The sequence below is a fragment of the Anguilla rostrata genome, chromosome 2, assembly GCF_018555375.3.
Source record: "Anguilla rostrata isolate EN2019 chromosome 2, ASM1855537v3, whole genome shotgun sequence".
Taxonomy (NCBI): Eukaryota; Metazoa; Chordata; class Actinopteri; order Anguilliformes; family Anguillidae; genus Anguilla; species Anguilla rostrata.
In genome coordinates, this window is record NC_057934.1 from 38,578,717 (window position 1) to 38,599,006 (window position 20,290).

General features: G+C 42.8%; 1 protein-coding gene across 3 annotated transcripts in view; it reads left to right on the forward strand.

The window, feature by feature from the left end:
• Positions 1-20,290, forward strand: part of kcnh6a (potassium voltage-gated channel, subfamily H (eag-related), member 6a) — a 54,838-nt gene that overhangs the window by 25,359 nt on the left and 9,189 nt on the right. For all 3 annotated transcript variants that reach the window (XM_064322014.1, XM_064322015.1, XM_064322016.1), the window contains exons 7-9: positions 14,021-14,446; positions 17,398-17,797; positions 19,115-19,314. In XM_064322014.1, the coding sequence (XP_064178084.1) occupies positions 14,021-14,446; positions 17,398-17,797; positions 19,115-19,314 (1,026 nt within the window). The remainder of the gene's footprint in view (positions 1-14,020; positions 14,447-17,397; positions 17,798-19,114; positions 19,315-20,290) is intronic.

A 20,290-nucleotide genomic window follows, 5' to 3' on the forward strand; every position in this document is an offset into this window, starting at 1 on the left:
CATTTGTTTTGTTTTTTTAGTTTTTTTTTCTTGTTATTTTGTTTTATGGTGTTCGGAACACCTTCAGTAAACACTCCACGTCTTCACTGTCATCAAAACGTCAATGCAAAGGCCACAGGCGAGGTCACAAAAGTCTAACATCCGCAATTAACCACAAGGGGTGGAGAGAGTCTCGGTGCGGCTAATTGAATTATTCAGGCTGAGACTAGTTCGAGCGTTATCAGGGCCAGCAGGCGCCATTGTATCCTAGACCTGTGGCCTGGCAGGTGCTCTGTGTGTGTCATCGCTCTCCTCTGGAGATGGATTCTCCCGTAGAGAGCCTCCAGCTCTCTGACCCCTGTCAGTTAAGAGCCCATGTCTCAATGGATCTCATCTCCCACATACGCCATAATGAAGAAACAGAACGTGCGGGGTTTCAACATGTAAAAATACGAATCGCTTCAATTTGAGCAGCGTGTCAGTGACACAGCGGAGCGCAGTATCTGTCCAATTTTAATTGGGATATTGGAGGCATTTCACTGGGGAGTTGGAGCGGGCCTTTTTGATGTGGTTTAAGGGTGTGCAGTATCCCTGTGTGTGCACTAGATAGCAGCCTCTCCCTGCCAGGCAGCGGTCCTCACCGTCCACTCCTGCTGCTCCGCGTCTCTCTTTGGCGATGCAGACTCTAGGGGGCAGCAACTGTGCCAAGGGCTGCCAATGGCTGATATTCAGTTGTGTTATTGCAACTGGAAGAATCCATATTTATTTTACTGATGCTATAATATTGCATACAAGGGTTTCAACAATAACGAGATTTGCCAGCTAAGTTCTAGTCTTATTGATTAATCGTTAACAAAAATAGTTTCCTCGCAGACAAAACAAAAAATTTCCATTGCAGAAGTTAATAAACTGATTAACACGCCTCCTCAAGAGATTATGTAACTGACAGATGTTTCAAAGAGTAATAATAAAAAAGTATTTGCTATTGTCACTCAGTTCCAGTGTAAAGGCTTCAACATATAATATTTTAATCATATTTTAAAAAGTGAATATTGCTCGGTAATGAGGTTACACTGCGTGCATGACACTCTTATTTTGTGACTGAAAGTTTGAAAGATCTACGATTTGTGTTGGGTTTGCCCTTTTTTGCACATATTATGTTGTAGATCATTTAGCTAAATACCTGGAAGACATATAGTTTGTCCATCAACATACTCTTCACCCTCAACCCCCCTCATTAATAATGTCGGCTTGATTCTTGGTTTATCATCATTTCAAACATCTTATTATTACAGACCCTCAATGCTCACTACATTTGGTCTGGTAGCCTAACTCGAGGCATGTTTTCCCTGTTGCTGACAGCATTATTCCCACTGATACTCCCACCCTCACACTGCTTTTTGTGTTGGGCAAATTCCAGCCGGATCAAGGATCATTGCCACTGCCCATTACTTTCCACAAAATAGGACCTAGCTGTCTCACTACTGAATTTACTAAAAAAATATGTCAATAACTGTATCAGTTAGATAGAGAAAATTAGATGTTAGTGGGTGGTATGTCTTTTGGTTCAGAGAATGATTCAGAATTGCCTAAACATACTCTTAAGATAGGAACATACCCTCATGAGTATTTTAATCTGTCTAGGAATCTAGTGCTCTAAATATCTGCTCTGACTCACAAACCAGATATTTTGCTGTAGGTAGTAGTTCAGTTTATTTATTTAGTGTTTATCTGATAGGGACAGATCCATGCAAACATAGATTAGTATAATAATAAAAAATCCAATGCAATGCGGTACACCATTTGTAGCATATGGTTATTTCCAGTGCTTGTCCCATGATGGGTTTTTCAAACATTCATATATACAACGCAGAATAGAAATCGTAAATTACAAATACTACAGTGTTGTTAAAATCGTGTAAAGCTGTCATATATATCTGTCATATCAAATAAAAGCCTGCCAATACAGGAGCATGTATGATTATATGACTGATTGTATTTTAAAAATTGCTTCAGTTTGAATGTAAAATTCTCAAAATTATGCTCAGTTTTAAACTGTGCAAGTGAAGAATTCCAAATAGTGACTTCCTTAATAGAAAAGGCTAAAAGAAGTCCTCCAATATGGAACTTTATGGTTCCCCACAGTTGCACCCCTAGTGGTAAGACCAGAATCCTGCGAAGATTTCACCATGTCACTAAGAGATGGTGGAGCCATATCATGCAGACATTTAAAAATAAGTTTGACATTGGCAAAGTTATAAATATTTAAAACACCGAGTTTTTTAAATTTAGAATGTGGAAATGGTGAAAACTTGTTGGTTTTTTGTCCAGTTGTTGCACAATTATAGTGCCTTTCAATGGTTTGATCACTGGGAGGCATACTTGCGACCAAGAGGTTACACAATAACTGAGATTCAAAAAAATCATTGAGTGCATGCATAAATTTGCTGTATTGAATTGCAAACCATTTCTGATTAGCCTAAGTGGGTAAAAAAAAGTTAACTTTTAGGGTTGTACAATCAGGCAGGTGTTCTTTTTGTTGTTCATTTTTAAGGGGTATTTTGTCATCAAAGGAATTAAGGCATGATACCAAAGAGGAAGTATTTTCATTAAAACTGCAGCATGTGTCTGTTCCATACTCTGAACCTGAGAGAAACTAAAGGTTACCATGCTCTCTATGTTAAGGTACATTTTTTAGTTCTATATGTCCGTATGAGAGAGTGGCTGTTGTCAGCTGGGCTTTGGCACTGTGGGGTACCTCCTTTATGGAAGCCTTTTTGCGGAATATTATTGGATTATGGAAGTGTTGTATAGGGTTTGCAAATGGACTGGAATTCCTTACAGAGAAGATGAGTGATCTTGTCAGTTAGTGTTGAAATTACATTATTCCGCTAGCAAGATGAGAAGTATTTCTGACTGATCTGTATCTGAAGAGGCAGAGGAAGATAGTGATGACACTGAGGGCTCTTGCTGCTTGCAGACTTCCTGGTGCGATTGTTCCCAGTGCAGTTTCATGACTACCCACCAGGAGGAAATCTGATAGCAGGAGCTGCATTTGTGATAACAGGTATAACTCTGGTTTCATCACTGCCATTCCTTTGATTCTGTGGTTCGCTACCATATGGTTATTATTTTCCTAAATAGACTGCAAAAATGGGAAATCAGTGTCTACCAAAATATAAAACACTTCTCAGCTGACAGTATATGCTGACGTTTGCTACATCTCTGTTTGCTTTTGCGGTCACCGTCAAATGTAACCAGATTCAGAAAATGTCTTTTCAATACAAAATATGTAATTGAAATTTTGAAGTGCAATCCAGTGGACCAACTACAGATACCTACCAATAGTTTTCCCAACTGTCAGTTACAGGTAACTGGAGAAGGCATCGGTGTATGGGAACCTGATTTTATTATGGTCTGCTTACATTAATTGCTATATGTATCTATGTATTTATTATATGTGTGTTATATGTATATACTGTATGTAACTATGTATTTATGTGAGGCTGCAAAGCAAAGCTGTGAAAACAAATTTCCCCTGAGGGACAATGAAGTATTGTATTGTATTGTATTATAGATCAAAATACGAAGAAAGAACTCTGCTCCTGTCTGAAATGTGCTATCAGTATTAGAGCCATCTGTACCTAGCTAAGGCACATTTTTCAGTCTTCTTATTTCCTCTACTTAATGGCTGTGTTCATAAGTAAAACACATAATTTCCCTTCCAGCCCTCCAGTACTGATTACCTTCTATGTTAATGCAATTTATGTAATTTAATCTGCCTACAATGCTTCCTCAGTGACTGTGAATTGACATGACTCTGTGGACTGTATAGGTCTGGGGGGCAGACTGGGCTGTAATTCAAAGTTTGTGGGTTCAAATCCCACCTGCGTTGCTGCTGGTGTACAGTTGAGCAAGGTACTTAACTTAAATTGCTCCAGTAAATATCCATATCCATAAATGGATTGTATGTAAATACATAATCTGTGTCAGTCGCTCTGGATAAGCACATCTGACTCTGATCGTGGACTTGCTCTGTGCCTATGGCAACTGCGCATGAAGTGTACTCTGAAATAATGACTATGCAGCACAGCTTGTGGACTGTAGATTGATAAGAAACGCCATCTGGCTTCAGAGAAAGGCGAGTACTCTGCATTGTCCTGAATTGAGGGAGGTAATTGCAGCAATGCAATGGGCCTGTAAATCCAGATTAAACATTTGTGGTTACAAATTGTTTCCCAGAATGTGGACAGTTATACCTATCTTTATATAAAGTCTTTATATATAAAGTTGTGTACATTTATAAATCAGGGCTTATACAAAAATGGATAAACATTATCCATTTTTTTTTCTCTTTTTTTCTTAGTATGATGTATTAATTTTGGAGGACACAAATCGATGTAAGTGAACTGGAATCGGTGGAAGCACCTGCTCTCAAGGTCTGTGACAGAGGGAAGTGCAGTGATCTGCCAGTGTAGAGGGGTGGGCCATGTCATCCTCAGAGATGGTTCATTACTGCGCTCCCCCCTAATGCTTACCTCACCGCCCTGGCTTAATGGAAGTGGAAGGAGCCAGACAGCATGCATGGTCTGTTCTCGCTCTCTTTCTCTCTCTCTCTATCTCTCTCTATCTCTCTAGCGGTCTCCATCTCTCTCTCTCTCTCTCTCTCTCTCTATTTCTCTCTAGCGCTCTCTCTCTGTCTCTCTCTTCCTCGCTCTCTTTATCTCTCTCTCATGGTCTCTCCTCTCTCTTTCTCTCTCTCTGTCTCTGTCTGTCTCTCCATCTCTCACTCCGTCGCTCTCTCTCTCCCTCTCTCCCCCTCTCTCTCGCTTCAGCTGTGACTGAGCCGCTGCCCACCGGTGCAGGAGCTCAGCTGCTCCTCGTTTCTGCTCCATTAAGGAGCCCGTATCTCTGTCCCTCCATCTCTGTCACAGCGTAATAGTGGCACCCGGCCCCACTCCGCTCGGAAGAATCATGGCCCCCGTCAAAATGAGGAGACGCGCCGTTCGCCCCCGAGTCCAGACCCACCGTATTAGGAAGCGCCGATTCCTTTCCATTACTCGCCATTTCCCTCAAATTTCCTGTCGCTGGCCTGTCGTGTCACCTACTAGATATAAATGAATTTCGCCGCCACGTCATTGCACTGAAGGCGCCGAAGCTGAACAGGAGTTAGCCGCAAATTTATAGAGCGTTGAAGTCAGCGGCCTTTTCATTTGTTTCCCGCCGCACGATTCCCCCTGGTGTCCTTAAGGCTCGGGTAGTGATGGATGTTTAAATCGGGATGGATGCCTATCTGAGTGAATGCAGTGGGCACTTCTGTGTCAGTCTGGCTAGGATGAGTCAGGCTTATGTGGTTCAGGCTGCTTTTTTAAGTAAGATGCTAATGCTTTGGTAACGTGGTTCTTATGCATTGACATTTTTATTCCGACATATAAGGTGAATGACAATCGTGCAGTTTATGCAGCCTTTTCTTAACATGAATTGTCCTCCTTGGTTTTTTCGGTCTTCATTGCCCTTTGAAAAAAACAAAAAACTGAAAAAGACTGGAGAAATATTCCCCTTAGACTCAGCAATTCATTTTTGTACCCTGTAGGGGACACGGGTCTCTGGTCTTCATCTCGAGAACCATATATTCTCTTATGCTGAAACCTACAGTACATGGGATATGCTGAAACCTCTTCTTCTGCCTGTTCTCAGGAGGGCACGATTGACCTTTTCGTTACTGATTCGTGTCCATAAGCGCTTAGCACGTTCTGTGATGAGACGGCCCGCTGGCATCACGTGAAGGCCACGGGAGGGAAGGTGTACTGAAAGTGTTACAGAAAGGTGGCGGTGCTTTTTTTCTGATGATGAGATCATGGTTAAGTACTGCCCGAATGCGAGCGTGTGCATTTGTGTGCTGCGCACCTTATCCAGATACAACACTCCTATCGCCTATTTACTGCTGAGCCAGTGAGACTGTGTTACAGTGCATATACATTAGGATGTTTACACACAATTTCAGTTTTGTGGAGATTGAGTATTTGTATATTTGTGTGTAGTTCATGTGTTTGTGTGTCCACAGGTGTGTGCTTATATGTAATATATGAGTTGTAATACTTAATGTGTGTGTCCAAGAAGGGCTAGACAGAATTTGGGGGGGTAGGGAGGGGGGGGTGCGGCTGAGGAGGGGGGCGGCGTTTGCCAGCATGATTCCTCTCGCTCTGCCAGCTCGCTCCCACTCTCTCTCTGAGATGCACCATTAGCTTCAAACAGAAACTTGTAGGTATTTTGTCTGTCTGCTTTCTCACCCCCACCCCATTCTCTCTGAGGACTGAGTACTCATTGCTCATATACACCTTTACGCCTGGAATGATGCTTTGGTAAGAGTAAGAGACACAGAGGCTGCTGCATTCATTGTGCTCTCTGGTGAATTTGTCTGTGCTGACCTGGGTTATGTACCATTTCCCGATGGAACCAGAGTCATCGCGTGTGGATTGAGTGTTGAGCAGTGGTTAGGTATTGTGGCGAAAAACCTAAGGACAGTACAAAGTTCTTTTGGTTGTGTAGTTTTGGGACACCAATGAAAAAAAGTTAAATGGTGGATTATCATTATTAAAATGAGGGGTTTGTTATTGTGATTATTGGTGTAGTAGCACTGTTTAAAGGGCCCATAATGATCCTTGTTGACAGTGAGTTGCATTGCATTAGAATATTCTACATATGGTGACAGATTTTAAAGCATATGATTTTTCATTTGAAATTACTGACTATAAGCAGTTGGCCACTAACCTTTTATTGAGAAGACCTCTGAATTTGAAAAATGAAACTCCATTAAACTTTACATTTCACCCACAATTAGGCAGTTAAATGTGCCTGTTGATTTTTTATTTTGAATATTAACGTGTCTACACTTACTTTTTCCATTTCGGTGGATCTGGCAACAGTAGTTTAGGCGCTCGCTCTATTGCTTTTCACATGCAAGTTCCTGTTTGAATATTTATCAAAATTGTGGCAACCCACACCACCAGTGGAAAATAGCATGTAGAGGAGCAATTACAGAATGCAAACACATTGAATCCACATTGCTACAAATTTGCCATTATGAAAAGGTGTCCAATATGGAAGTTTTTAGTGTGAAAAAATGAAGTATTGACACTTAAGTGATCTCTGCGATCAGCTATCCAGATTACTAGTATTATTGTATGCAGGAACAAAGCACATTGACAGCACTCAATCCATCATAAGCCTTGAATATCTTCCCAAGAAGTCTTGTTTGCAACTAAAACATTTATGGGGACCAACAGATACTGTTAAGCATCATTTGTGATTATAAAGCTATCAGGTATGAAAGGTCAGTATGTGTGATTATGAAAAACCCAGATCACAATTCCGCTTCCTGTAATCCATCTGAAGCACTGACAAGTGAATTGTGGGAGTAAACTAGACTTGGTCCATTGTGTGCTGTGAACAGTTACAGCAGTAGATGGTCTGCAATGTATTTTTCAAATTGTGACCATCAGTGTTCTCAGTACGGGTCAGTCCTGGCTGACCTCAGTTTGACCTCCCACTCTTTTTCCCCTGGAATAGTCTGGGGGGTTGGGCCCCTCACACAGGCCCCTCACCCGGGGTGAGTGAGAGGTCACAACGACTGCAGTGGCCAGGGTGAGATGGGAGGGTGTGGTGGGATGAAGCCTTTGACTTCAGCAGGGAGAAGAGCGCTGACCCAGTGGGGAAAGCACAGGGCCCGGGAACGGTGGACGGGTCCACACTCCCCTGCACCTCCGAAACTCTCCGTATGTTAATCAGCACTCTGCGGTGACAGCGCAATGAAATCCAGTGGGTGGCGGACACGGATGCAGACAAGGCGGAAGACTTGCTCTCTTCACTCCACTGACTCCTTTCAGCAGCTGAGGACATGTCTGACACAGACGGGGGAGGAGAAGAGCAGAGAGTGGGGCTGTAGTGAGAGGACACGGTCGGTGCTATTTTTCGGGTTCGGTCACGCCCCGTCCAACTCCAGCGGCCCGCTCCAGCATCACGTGGTTACCGTGGTAACAAAAGCTTCCACAGATGAAAAAAAGTTGCATTGCAAAAATCTTAAAATCTTGCTTCAGTCCTGCCAGCTGAGAATCCTTGGAAATATCCACTGTGTGTTATGGCCAAAAATAAGACAGTTTGTGCCAGTTAGGAATCTGGGTGTTCTTTAGTTTCTTTTAGGAGCTGCTCATCTTTGCTCAGGATTTTTCAGATGGACTTTGGACGCTTTTGACCAGTAACCTAAACTACAGGCTCTGCCCTCTTTCTGTCCTCGGCTGCGAATGAAAACGGGTCCCGAAAAAAACGGCGATGGCTTTTTTTGGACCTGCCTGTAAATTGGTGTGATCAGCGTCCCTGGCCGCTCGCGGAGCGGAAGTGTCACACGGAGCACCAGGTGCGCCGCTGATAGCCGTATAAAAAAGGGCAGGAGGCGCGGGGAGGAGACGGGGAGAGAGCGTCAGAACGGGAGAGCCGTCCTCTAGCGCGCGCGTGCGTGTCCGTCCGGTCTCCTCAGAGGAAGGGGGCGAGCGGCCGGCGGCGAGCCGCGGAGAAGGGGGAGAGGGAGGGCAGCGCGCGGGTCCCGGGTCCCGGGCCATTCCGCCACGGAGGGACACGCCGGGGGCTGCTCCCGTCTCCCGGACATCAGACATGCAGGCTCTAATCATGATTCCGGTCAGTGCTCAACTTCAGACTGCTACCCACAGCGTGCCGTGTTTCATGAATGAACTGTTTGCTGTAAAAGAAGCGTGTGTTACTTAGTTTAAGATTTGCGTTTTGCTCGAGAGAAAAAAAGTTGAGATGGTCATGTTGCAAAGGAATATCTGCTTGGGCTAGCTTGAGTCTTTGATTTTGGTATTGGATTAAGCTAATTCTTGAACTGAAGTGAAGTTGTGTGAGATGATTAGCATTTGGGATGTTGGTGACAACAATGTTAGATAATGTTGGAGTACAAATACTGAAAGGGAAACAGTTGTTCAACTTAATTGTACTGACTAATTTAATTGTATTCAAATTTGGTCCAAAAAACCACCCACATAAGGACAGCTCTGTAAAAATGTACATATATTGTTGTATAATCAATTGTAGGAATCATAAGCAAAAGTATCAATTGCATATTTGCTCAAATTTGCTCAAAAAATTTGAATCAGTGTAAAATATTTTCTAAATGAGAAGGAATCGCTTGTATGAATTCACTCAAAAGGAAAAATGCTTCTCTTGTAAATAAAATGTACTGGGGTAATTATACTTAGCCTTGTAGATAATTGGACTTACTGTGACACTGGCATTGTATTTATTTTTAGAAATACATTTATTTTTCCTCTATTGTGTCATATACTTAATTTTTTTTTAAATCTGACTTTTGATATTCTTTCATGAACTATTGACCAGATTTTAATTCCAAACAATAATATAGTCATTCAGAAGATTTATTTACAAAAACGGACAACTGGACAAAATACAAAAAATACACAGTGTTGTTATGCATTGAATAATGCAAACTAAACAAGTTTATACCCATAAATACAGATAGCAATGTCTGTGCTTAGGAAGGGCTCAACCATCAACGTTTGGTGTAGTAACGATTATTCAGAAAATATGGGGTGGTCTCTTAATTTTTTCCAGAGATCACCATAATATACATTGAAATGTGATAAATGTTGAGACTAACATACATTAGTTCTTCACGTATTCACACACACACACACACACACACACACACACACACTCACACACGGACTGTAATTACCCCACTGCAAATTAAGGCTGACTGATCTGTGACATCGTTAGGAGAACGGAAAACCGGTGGGAGTTTTGTGGTTGCTCCTGCTGTGGATGAGGGAAGCCTGCTGGAAGCTGTAAATAGGCGCTAGAAATCGCTGGTTACACACTGAGCACATAGGGGCCTCCGCAGGGGAATGAGAGGACAGAGCGCGCGGCGGGGAATGGCGGCTCCAGCCACAGCTCCGCGCGTGAAGTCGCGCTCTCCTGTGGGGCCTGCTGGCCTTCTTCGCTCTTGTCTGTGAAGTACCCTGCGTGACCTTCTCACTTGAACAGCCTGTCTCAGGAGTCGCTTTTGTTCAGAGCCCCCCCCAAGGAGACCAGGGTGTTACATGGCATGCATCAGAATTGAGCTGTGTGTCTGTGTCACACACACACACACACACATACTGTATACACACCTTCTTAGAGCCAGGCACAGATTTCATCCCTAGAAAAAAAAGGAAAACAAGTTTTTGTTGTATTTCTAAGGATATGAAAAATGGAGTTTTTAAAGGAGTCACACCCTCCTTTTCAAAGTATACCTTCATGCGTCTAATGTGCCTCTGTTCCTTCAGTCTTTGCTGTTTTATTTCTGTCATTCTTCTCAGTTTTTGTGTGTCCGGGGCAGGAATCTCTTTAATGGCATCGTGTTCCATCTCCCTGCGGGGGCAGAAAAGACTTCAGAAGCAGCACACGGCAAAAAGAGACCGCTAAGCAAATATAAACAGACTGTAAGCCATCCTTGAAAAATGCTACGTCTCTGTGGTAAAATATGCCATTTTCACTTTGATGTTTAGTATTCATTCAGGATTCTAAACAATTGTTTTTTTAACTTAAGCATCATATCCCTGTAAAACAGGACATAAACATTCATTCAGGCCCTTGGCATAGCGACTGCAAGGCAGATTTAAAATATATGCTAGAAATGTAAAGAATTTAAAGTCTTTATTATCTACCCTTTTTGTCTGAATATGAAGACTTCTCATTCATATAGTATTGTAAATATAAAGGTGTATTGTAATTATTACGGGTGGTCGGTCACAGCCACAACATAGTGGAGACACATAATATGTTTTATAAAAATGGATAACAATTTATTAACAAAATATGGAAAAAACGTTTTGTTTTTTTTAAAACAAACAAAAACAATCAGGGAACATAAACAAGTGTCAGCCCAACAATTAACTATGAAAATACCTGGTCCTAGAGCTAGAAGCCTCTCCTGGTGGCAACGCAAGCCACTTTCTGGAACACGGACGGGTGCTTCTAATTAACAGGTCACCCTTTTGGCCTCACTTCGACCTGTAAGTCACCTGTGAGAGAACCGAACAGGAGAAAACCAAACAGGAGCGGCAGCCAACCGTAAAATAATATTGGAATGGCAGGCAGGTACTACCCTATACCTATTCAGCATAGAGTGCTTGACCTTTTTGGGTTTCCCACAGAAATAACGACAATGACCACAGAAACTCACTCCTTATAAATATCAACCTCTATACTGTTTAACCCTGTGTAAACCCAGAATTCAGGTTTCACACAGTAACCAGTATTTTCTGTTTCTTTGTTTTGTTTTTATGCTCCTATTTCTTCCACTTCTTCATAACACTAGAAAGTTATTCTCATGAAAAAGATTTGGTGTGTGCAGTGTGACCCATTTACCACGCCATAGTCTTAACATATGAACATTCACTTACATATTTCTCACCAAGTTCCACATTGATGTAGCAATGGATAAAATTATGTCTGATAAAAGAATGCTCAATATGCACAAAGTCCAAATGATAACATTTTGATAAAATAATTAAAGGAGTACCATGGTGATTTTCACACTTTCTCGGTTTTATGTGCTATTTGCACAAGAGGCATTGAAGAAACACAATGAGTAAAGTATTAAATATGTCCGTTCTGTATTTTTGGAGAAATATGCGTTTTAAATTTATCGTCCTATTTTCAACCGGTTGAGAAAGTTGTCAACTTGGTGCGTCACGAACACAGTAACCACTCCCCTTTCCACGCCCCGTAAACCCATGGATAACTCGAGACCCATAGTTTGCGCCTCTGGCTTACAGGCAAGACAATGCAAATATTTGACTAACGTTAGGTTCACTTAAATTAGAGTGCCTTTTAAGGACTATTAGATTATTTCTGGTTATATTCATTTAGCTAGCTAGCTAACGTCTAAGACTAGCTAGGTAGTTTGCTTTCATAAGGCAATGTTATCGATAACGTTAGCTAGCTAGTTTGCTTTTATGAGGACGTTATAGTTGTGCTTTTATCTTAACTTGGCTAGCTAGATAGCAAAAATTATAATTGGATATAAGTCAATGTCCTTACCTTAGCTATCTATCGATACTTGATATATTACTAAGCTAGCTAGCTTTGAAAAGTCTCCATAAAACACCCTACATGGGGGTAGCTATGGTAACGGGGCACGGACTGTCAATCATAGCTAACTGACAGTTCTCATTACCATGCCCAGACGGTTCGGGTGAACTTTTATAGTGGGAAATTTAGGCTTAGAAAAATACGTTTTAAAGTACATTGAAATGACTGAATAATAAAAAAATTATTTGTTTTGTTGTTGCCTAAAGACAACTGGGAAGTGTCACGTTCAACCACCTTTAATAGCCAAACATTAGGTAGGCTAATTTGTTTTGTGTCCCCTTTTAAATGGTATGCAGTTTGACCTGACCAGTATTTTTAGTATTTTTACTGACAGAAAAGTTGTCTGTGCTTGGTAAAATATCCTGGCACAGTGTACAGACGTTAACTACTGTTGGCTGTGCATTTTCCTCAATGTATTATTATAATAATTATACAGTGCCGTGAAAAAGTATTTCCCCCCTTCCTGATTATCGCTATTATTGCATATTTGCCACACTGAATCATTTCAGATCTTTATACTAATATTAGACAAAGGGAACCTGAGTAAACGCAAAACATTTTTTAAATGAATTAATTGAAATTAAATAGATTTTTAAAAATTATTATCATTTATTTAGTGAAAAAAATTATGAAACACCCATCACAAATGTTCAAAAATAATTGCAGGTTGCACCACCTTTAGCAGGAATAACTGCAACCAAATGCTTCTTATATTTTAATATCCATCTTTCACATGCTGCAGAGAAATTTTAACCCACTGTTCTTTTCAGAACTACTTTTATCCTAACAAATTGGTAGGTTTTCAAGCATGAACTGCTTGTTTCAGATCCTGCCACAGCATGTCAATTGGGTTCAAGTCAGGACTTTGGCTCAGCCAATCAAAAACTTTCATTTTGTTTCTTTTCAACCATTCAGATGTGGAATTGCTTTTGTGTTCTGGATCATTGTCTTGCTGCATAACCGAATTACATATCAGTTTCAGCTCACACACAGATGGCTAGACATTCTCCTTTTTTCTGGTACATTCCTTCAATAATGGCCAGTTGTCCAGGTCCCGAGGCAGCAAAGCATGAGCTGTTGATGTGCCCTTGGAGAAATTCTCTCAGGTCGACCACTCCTGCGAAAATTCACCACTGTTCCAAGTGTTTCACTGTGGTTTTGGGGGGGGGGGTGTCGCAGAGCTTTAGACATGGCTTTGTAATTCTTTTCACACTGATATATTTCAAAAACTTTTTTCCTCATCTCTTCTGTAGTATTCTTTGATTGTGGCGTATTGTGCTTGTTGAAACTTTGTAATGACTACTTCACTCTGATCGTAAGGTTTAAATACATTTTTTCAAATACCTTTTCATGGCAATGTACTTTCAGTACATGGTCTGCTATCCTCTGAGGCAGTGCACTGTGGGGTATATCTGTGCTGGCTCAGCTGCTTCTGTTTTTGCAGAAGTCTTTGCTCCACATGGGACAATGTGTTAATTGAAGCCCAGCATAGGAGCAGATGATGTTGGCTTGCATTTGTGGTGCTGGAAATCCACGCTCCATTATTCTCGGTCCTGAAATTCTCTCAAAAGCCACAGGAGACTTTCCCTGCTGCACAGTGCCCTCATTTCCTGTCATTTTTGTGATTGGTTAATTTAGTTGTGGAATGCCCATATTGCCCAGGGGAAGTAATCTGCCTAGCTACCATTTATTCTAGTGCCTTGACAAACAAAAGTGTGTGGGACAGACCCTCTACCCCAAGCTTTGGGCACCATGGTCAGGTTATGGTGTTGATTTCCTTCTGGTTGGAAGTCCCTCAAAGGACAGGGCCATATCTGAACAGTGCATACGTGGTTCATGGTGGGTTTTTAAAGATGTTTTTCTGATGTCCCCCTAGGTGCTGTCCCTGGGAGCGGACGTGCTGCCAGAGTACAAGCTGCAGGCGCCGCGGATTCACAAGTGGACCATCCTGCACTACAGCCCGTTCAAAGCCGTGTGGGACTGGATCATCCTGCTGCTGGTTCTGTACACCGCCGTCTTCACGCCCTACTCGGCCGCCTTCCTCCTCAACGAGCAGGAGGACGAGCGGCGCCGCACCTGCGGCTACACCTGCAACCCGCTCAACGTGGTGGACCTCATCGTCGACATCATGTTCATCGTCGACATCCTCATCAACTTCCGCACCACCTACGTCAACCACAACGACGAGGTGGTCAGCCACCCGGGACGCATCGCCGTGCACTACTTCAAGGGCTGGTTCCTCATCGACATCGTCGCCGCCATCCCCTTTGACCTGCTTATCTTCCGCTCAGGCTCGGATGAGGTAGGGAGAGTCCGTATCTGATCTGCAACGTGCTATTATAGTGGACATTGACTTATTGCATCAAATGTGCCATTTGAGAGAATTTATGTAACTAAGTATGTGGTCTGTGAGGTAGTATGTGCATGTGGCATTGATAAATCTTTTGTTTGACTGAAGAAGAGGAAAAATCTTCAGATTTACTTAAAACTATTTAGGAAACTTTGGGTAGCATTGCTTTGGAATATAGCTTGTTTAATTTATGTGAGGTGAGATAGCCAATGTTGTTTCTTGTAACTTGGCCTAATTTTGACATGAATACTTTTAATGGCAGGCCTAGATTTTGCCAATTTGAATTAATTACTTATTGATAGTGCTTTTTATTTGTGGGTAATTTGCCATTTTGTTAGGTTGAAATATGTATCCAAGACCAGACATGTGGCACAGTCTGTGGGGCAGCGACTATTGAGCCCCACCAGCACGGTCCGGGTTTTGGTCCCTATCGTGGTGCATTCTGGGCTGGCATTCACTCTGTGTGTTACCCGCTCTGCTTTCTCCCTGAGTAAAGCAAAAATATGGAAGGAGAATGGACCTCTCTTCTCTCCTTTAAATAAATAAATATATCAATAAATAAGCGCATCTATGTTGCAGCTTAAATTTAGAAAAAAAGGGTGCTGGTCATGAGCAAGAACATATGTTAAAGGTAAAAGCAACATGATGGAATTCCCTCCGAGAACACAATTTGTTTGGTAAGCCAGGAGGTGAATGGAGGCAGGGTAGCAGCTGGCTTGTTGAATCCCAGTCCCTGCCCAGACCTCTCACTTAGGCCATAGTCAAAGCCAGTCTCTGGATAAAAGGGCAGAACGGACACATGCTGGAGCTAGTGATGCAGCAGCAATGGCAGCGGTGACTACAGAGCCCTGCCGCCCACTGAGTACCCCTCAAAGTGACAGCCTGTGAGATCAGCTTTTCTGGCAGAAAGGTCCCAAACTCACTTCTAATGGCAGACAAAATTAGCTGGAGATCATCTCTTCCAAAGGTCACACGGGCCCCAAGGAACGGGTAACAGCCGTGGGTGGCAAAGTCACAAGAGGTCACCCGTCAAAATGATCTAAAAGCTAAACTGATAACCTAAATGTGGCCCCCATCTGGTTGTATTCGGTTCGGCCGCAATGGTCGTCTCCTGCACACAGGTTGTCCTGACGATGATTTTCCTGGCTGTCACTCACTGAGCTGCATAATACCCATGGCAATCGGTCGATTAGCGAGTTGCGGGTGGAATCCAGGGAACACGGTGTTGATGTCGCTGTGTCATTTCAGCAGTCGGAGCTGGGTAAGAAGACTGTATGGGACTTGACATTGTCTGAAGTAATCCTCATGGAGCGGAGTGTTATTTATGGGATGCGTCGGGACAGCTTGTGTGGGACGCAGTCTGGCTGTGTTGTCTGAGTCCCGCTCCAGGGAGGCTCGGACCTAGCAGGGTATCTGGTCTCTGTCTGGAGAGTGTCTGCTAGCTTTTTTTCTGACAGTTCTGAGTTCAGCTGTCCCCTTAAGATTAAAGGATGCTCTGCCTTTACTGAGAAGAAATGGTAATCTCAGGGCTGTAATAAGAAATTCAGCAGAAATTGCTCTCAGTAGAAATTTTCCATCTATCTATCCCTCGACCTCACTGATGCCAGAACTCTTATACATGCATTCATATCTGCTTAGATTACCGCAGGGCCGTTTTCCCATCCAAAACTCTCCGGTATGTCCCAAACTCAGCTAAAAGGCTTCTTGCACACCAAGAAATTGCTCACAAGAAAGTCTGCTACACTGGCTTGCTATCACATCACGTATACTTTACGAACGTTCAAAGATCTTCATGGGAGGAGCTCATGCTGGGCTGCTGGCCACAGTCAGCACTGGCACAGTCTGGAATCCAGACTGTACCATGGAGCCCATCCATGCATTAGAACCACCCACCAATCCTTGTGTATTTTTTTCACTTTGTTCAGATGGAAGAAAGCAGAGAGAGATGGGATCACAGTGCAGAAAGTGGCATGGCAGGGAATCGAGCCCCTGTCTGCATGAAGGGAGTCATACATAGACCTGAAGTTCCCAGATGAACTCATTTTACACTGCGCTGTTATTACATATTTTGAGTAAAAGGATTTTTGGTCAAAACAATATTATGAATTCCTGTGTATTAATTTAATCAAATTATATTTTGAGACAGAGGCAGTCTGCTGTCATGCGTATTATTTTGAAATAAGCTATTATCAGTGCATGCAAGCATAAAATGATTCAGAACGAGGTGACGCTTCGCATTGCTGATAGGAAAAATGGAAAATTACAGCTTTACAAGCTCTGCAGTTGAGTGCAATTTTGAGGTGGAAGATTAATCTCAATGGGAGAAGACAGCGTTTACTTGCAGCAGTGTATGTCTGTTCATTCTACTACTGGCAATGCACTCAAATGCACTCAGGAAATGACAGCAAAGAACAGGTTACACTGGGAAGGATAAATGATCCAGAACATTTTCCAGATGACTTAGTAACTATCAAAGACATTCTTTCAAGAGTTAATACAGATTTGTAGTTAATTATTGCTATAGCACCCAGGTGACACATTTTCTCAAAGGCATCAAGAACAGATTGCAATCCTGTGTAAGGATGGTGAGTTGTCATGTCACTTCTGTAGGTGATTCCAATTACAGACTGCCTAGCGGGGCATTCTCTTATGCAAAGTGACTTTTTATTCAGATGTCCTCAAAAATCTTTATGGTGATGAATATCGCCTTTGGGCTAAAACACAATGTTCTCTGCAGTGGGTCTTAAAAGGCCGGGGTGGGGGGGGGAGGTTAGCCTAAATGCCGTCTGAAACATAAGGATGCAGTCTTTATGCTTCCATCATTTTGCTTATGTGCTGTAATGTAAAACAGCCTGTAAGGATTTATAGTTATTCAGTCCCCTTTGTTTTTCCCCACCTCCCAGCCTCAGACGACCACACTGATTGGCCTGCTGAAAACAGCCCGGCTGCTGCGATTGGTGCGCGTGGCGCGGAAGCTTGACCGGTACTCAGAATACGGGGCGGCGGTGCTCTTCCTGCTCATGTGCACCTTCGCCCTGATCGCTCACTGGCTGGCCTGCATCTGGTACGCCATCGGCAACGTGGAGAGGCCTTACATGAAGATCGGCTGGCTGGACAACCTGGCCGACCAGATCGGCAAGCGCTACAACGACAGCGACTCCAGCTCCGGCCCCTCCATCAAGGACAAGTACGTGACGGCGCTCTACTTCACCTTCAGCAGCCTGACCAGCGTGGGCTTCGGCAACGTCTCGCCCAACACCAACTCCGAGAAGATCTTCTCCATCTGCGTCATGCTCATTGGCTGTGAGTCTTTCTCCAGGGCCAACACAGGCCCCTCCCTAGCAAGTTACATGTATTTATTGAACCATATTAGGGCTGTCAACAAATATTCGAAGTTCGAAAACTATTCGAAAATCTTTCTTTTTTTAAAAGTTCGAACCTAAATTTGAGCTTAATTCGTTTGGACCGTATTGTAATTAACATGCAGGCTTTAATTTCATGCGGCGAATCATGTTCATGCATGCAAAGTTAACATGCAGGCTTTAATTTCATGCAGCGAATCATATTCATGCACGCAAAGTTCATTTCCTGTGCTAACGTTACTTCCTCTGTCAACAAAAAACGATATGCTCTGGACCCAGGGCAAGTGGATCGTCTGGTTTTCCTTGCCAATAACCTCTGGTGATACTTTCAGCTCTAACGTTACTGGTCAGCTAGCCTCGCGAGCCAGTCTCTTTTTTCACTTCGTTCAACAGATCTGGTCAGCTAACAATTTATGCTAAATAATGTTCCAATGGCAGGCTATGTTTCCTTTCTTTTCTGGAGATTTTGATAAAATTGGATGATGAAAGAAGTTAAACAAACTAAACGGAGTAAGTAATTTATGTTGTTTTAGGCTACAGGTATTAGCTGTTTGAATAGTTTTTGTGTTAAGAAATAAACATGGATTTCCTATAAACAATCATTTCCGATGATTAATAAATGCCGATGTGTGGCAAATTACATCCACGCGAAAGTGCTTTGTTCATTTGCGCATTAGGCTATAGAAACTGCAGGGGGCTCATTTATAAAATGAACTTGCATACGTCAAGTGAAGACCTGACGTAGAGCAATTACCGTTTCCACGGTCAAATCGAGTCATGTTGAAATTTTTTAAATCACTACTTTGACGTGATTTTCTACGCGCGCCTCACACAGTTGATCTAAAATACGTTTTGTAAATGAGGCCCCAGATGTAGTAACCTAGTTTGAAAGTTCACCGATGTCTTCTATTCTACTGCCCGCTCGTGGAAAATAACGCGTAGGCCAGTTTAGAGGGAGCGTCACGTGCATATTGTGCCCGACAATAAGCGGCTTATTTTTGTGAATTATAGGCAAATGATATTCGAATATATTCGAACTCTAACTAATTACAAAAGCTAATATTCGAACTCAATTTCATGGCACTTTTGACAGCCTTAAACCATATGCAAAGTTGCATGGGAAAACTTCATTGGGGAGCACATACATATGGATGTGGTGTGTATAAGTTTGCTTGTTCACCCAGTGTTGTGAGTGCTCTGCTTGTGTGGAGTTGTATGGGATTTAATAGCTCCTGCTCCCATCTGGCCCCTCTCTCAGCGCTGATGTACGCCAGCATCTTCGGGAACGTGTCGGCCATCATCCAGCGGCTGTACTCGGGCACGGCGCGCTACCACACCCAGATGCTGCGGGTCAAAGAGTTCATCCGCTTCCACCAGATCCCCGGGGGCCTGCGCCAGCGCCTGGAGGAGTACTTCCAGCACGCCTGGTCCTACACCAATGGCATCGACATGAACGCTGTGAGTACCAGCATATAGAAACACACTTTAGAGTGCCAATACACACAAACACACTCAGACCTACGATATCAACATGACCACTGTGTGTCCCAGCACACACAGACACACTTAGACGTGCGATATCAACATGACCACTGTGTGTCCCAGCACATAGGAACATCCTCACTTAGACATACGATATCCACATGAAAGCTGTGAGTACCAGATCACACAAACATGCTCACTTAAATCTACGATATCAACATGAACACTGTGAGTCCCAGCACACAAACACACTCACTTAGACCTACGATATCCACGTGAACACTGTGATACACCCACAGGAACACTACCTCACTGCCAGGTAGAAATGCGTAAGAAGGCAGCTGAATATGTTCTGTGTTAAGGGAGGGGATGTAAATAGAATTAGGCACACATACTGTACAAAACTTCTTAGCACTCATGGAAATTGCTCTGTGTTTGGCCTAAGGAACAATAAGAAAATGGTGGTAAAATCAGCAAAATGTTTTTCTTTCAACTTTCAAACTATGCCTAATACGCTAAAGTAATTGTATTCACCATGTCGATGCAGTTGCACACAGTGAGAATCATTATTAGAACTGGGTTCAGGTTTGTTATTAGTATTATTGATTAAATGGTTAATCTTTAACATTTCAAATGGGATAACCAATACAGTTTTAGAATCTTTTTCATACAATTCAATGAAGGGCCAAATCGAGGAGGAAAATGAAAGGGACTATAGTGAAAGTGGATGGCAGGTGACATGAACTCAAAGAGTGCCTGCCATCAGACCCTTCCTGATCTAAATGGAACAGGGATTGACTGCCGGGGTCTATTCAGAGCAGGCTCTCTGAACACTCGCCATCCCTCCTACAACAGAAGTCGTGTTGTGACTGGCGGCCATGTGCCATCATCGACTAACCCTCTCCGGCCTCTCTGACCATTAACCTCAGCGACACTGCTCCTGAACCTCACT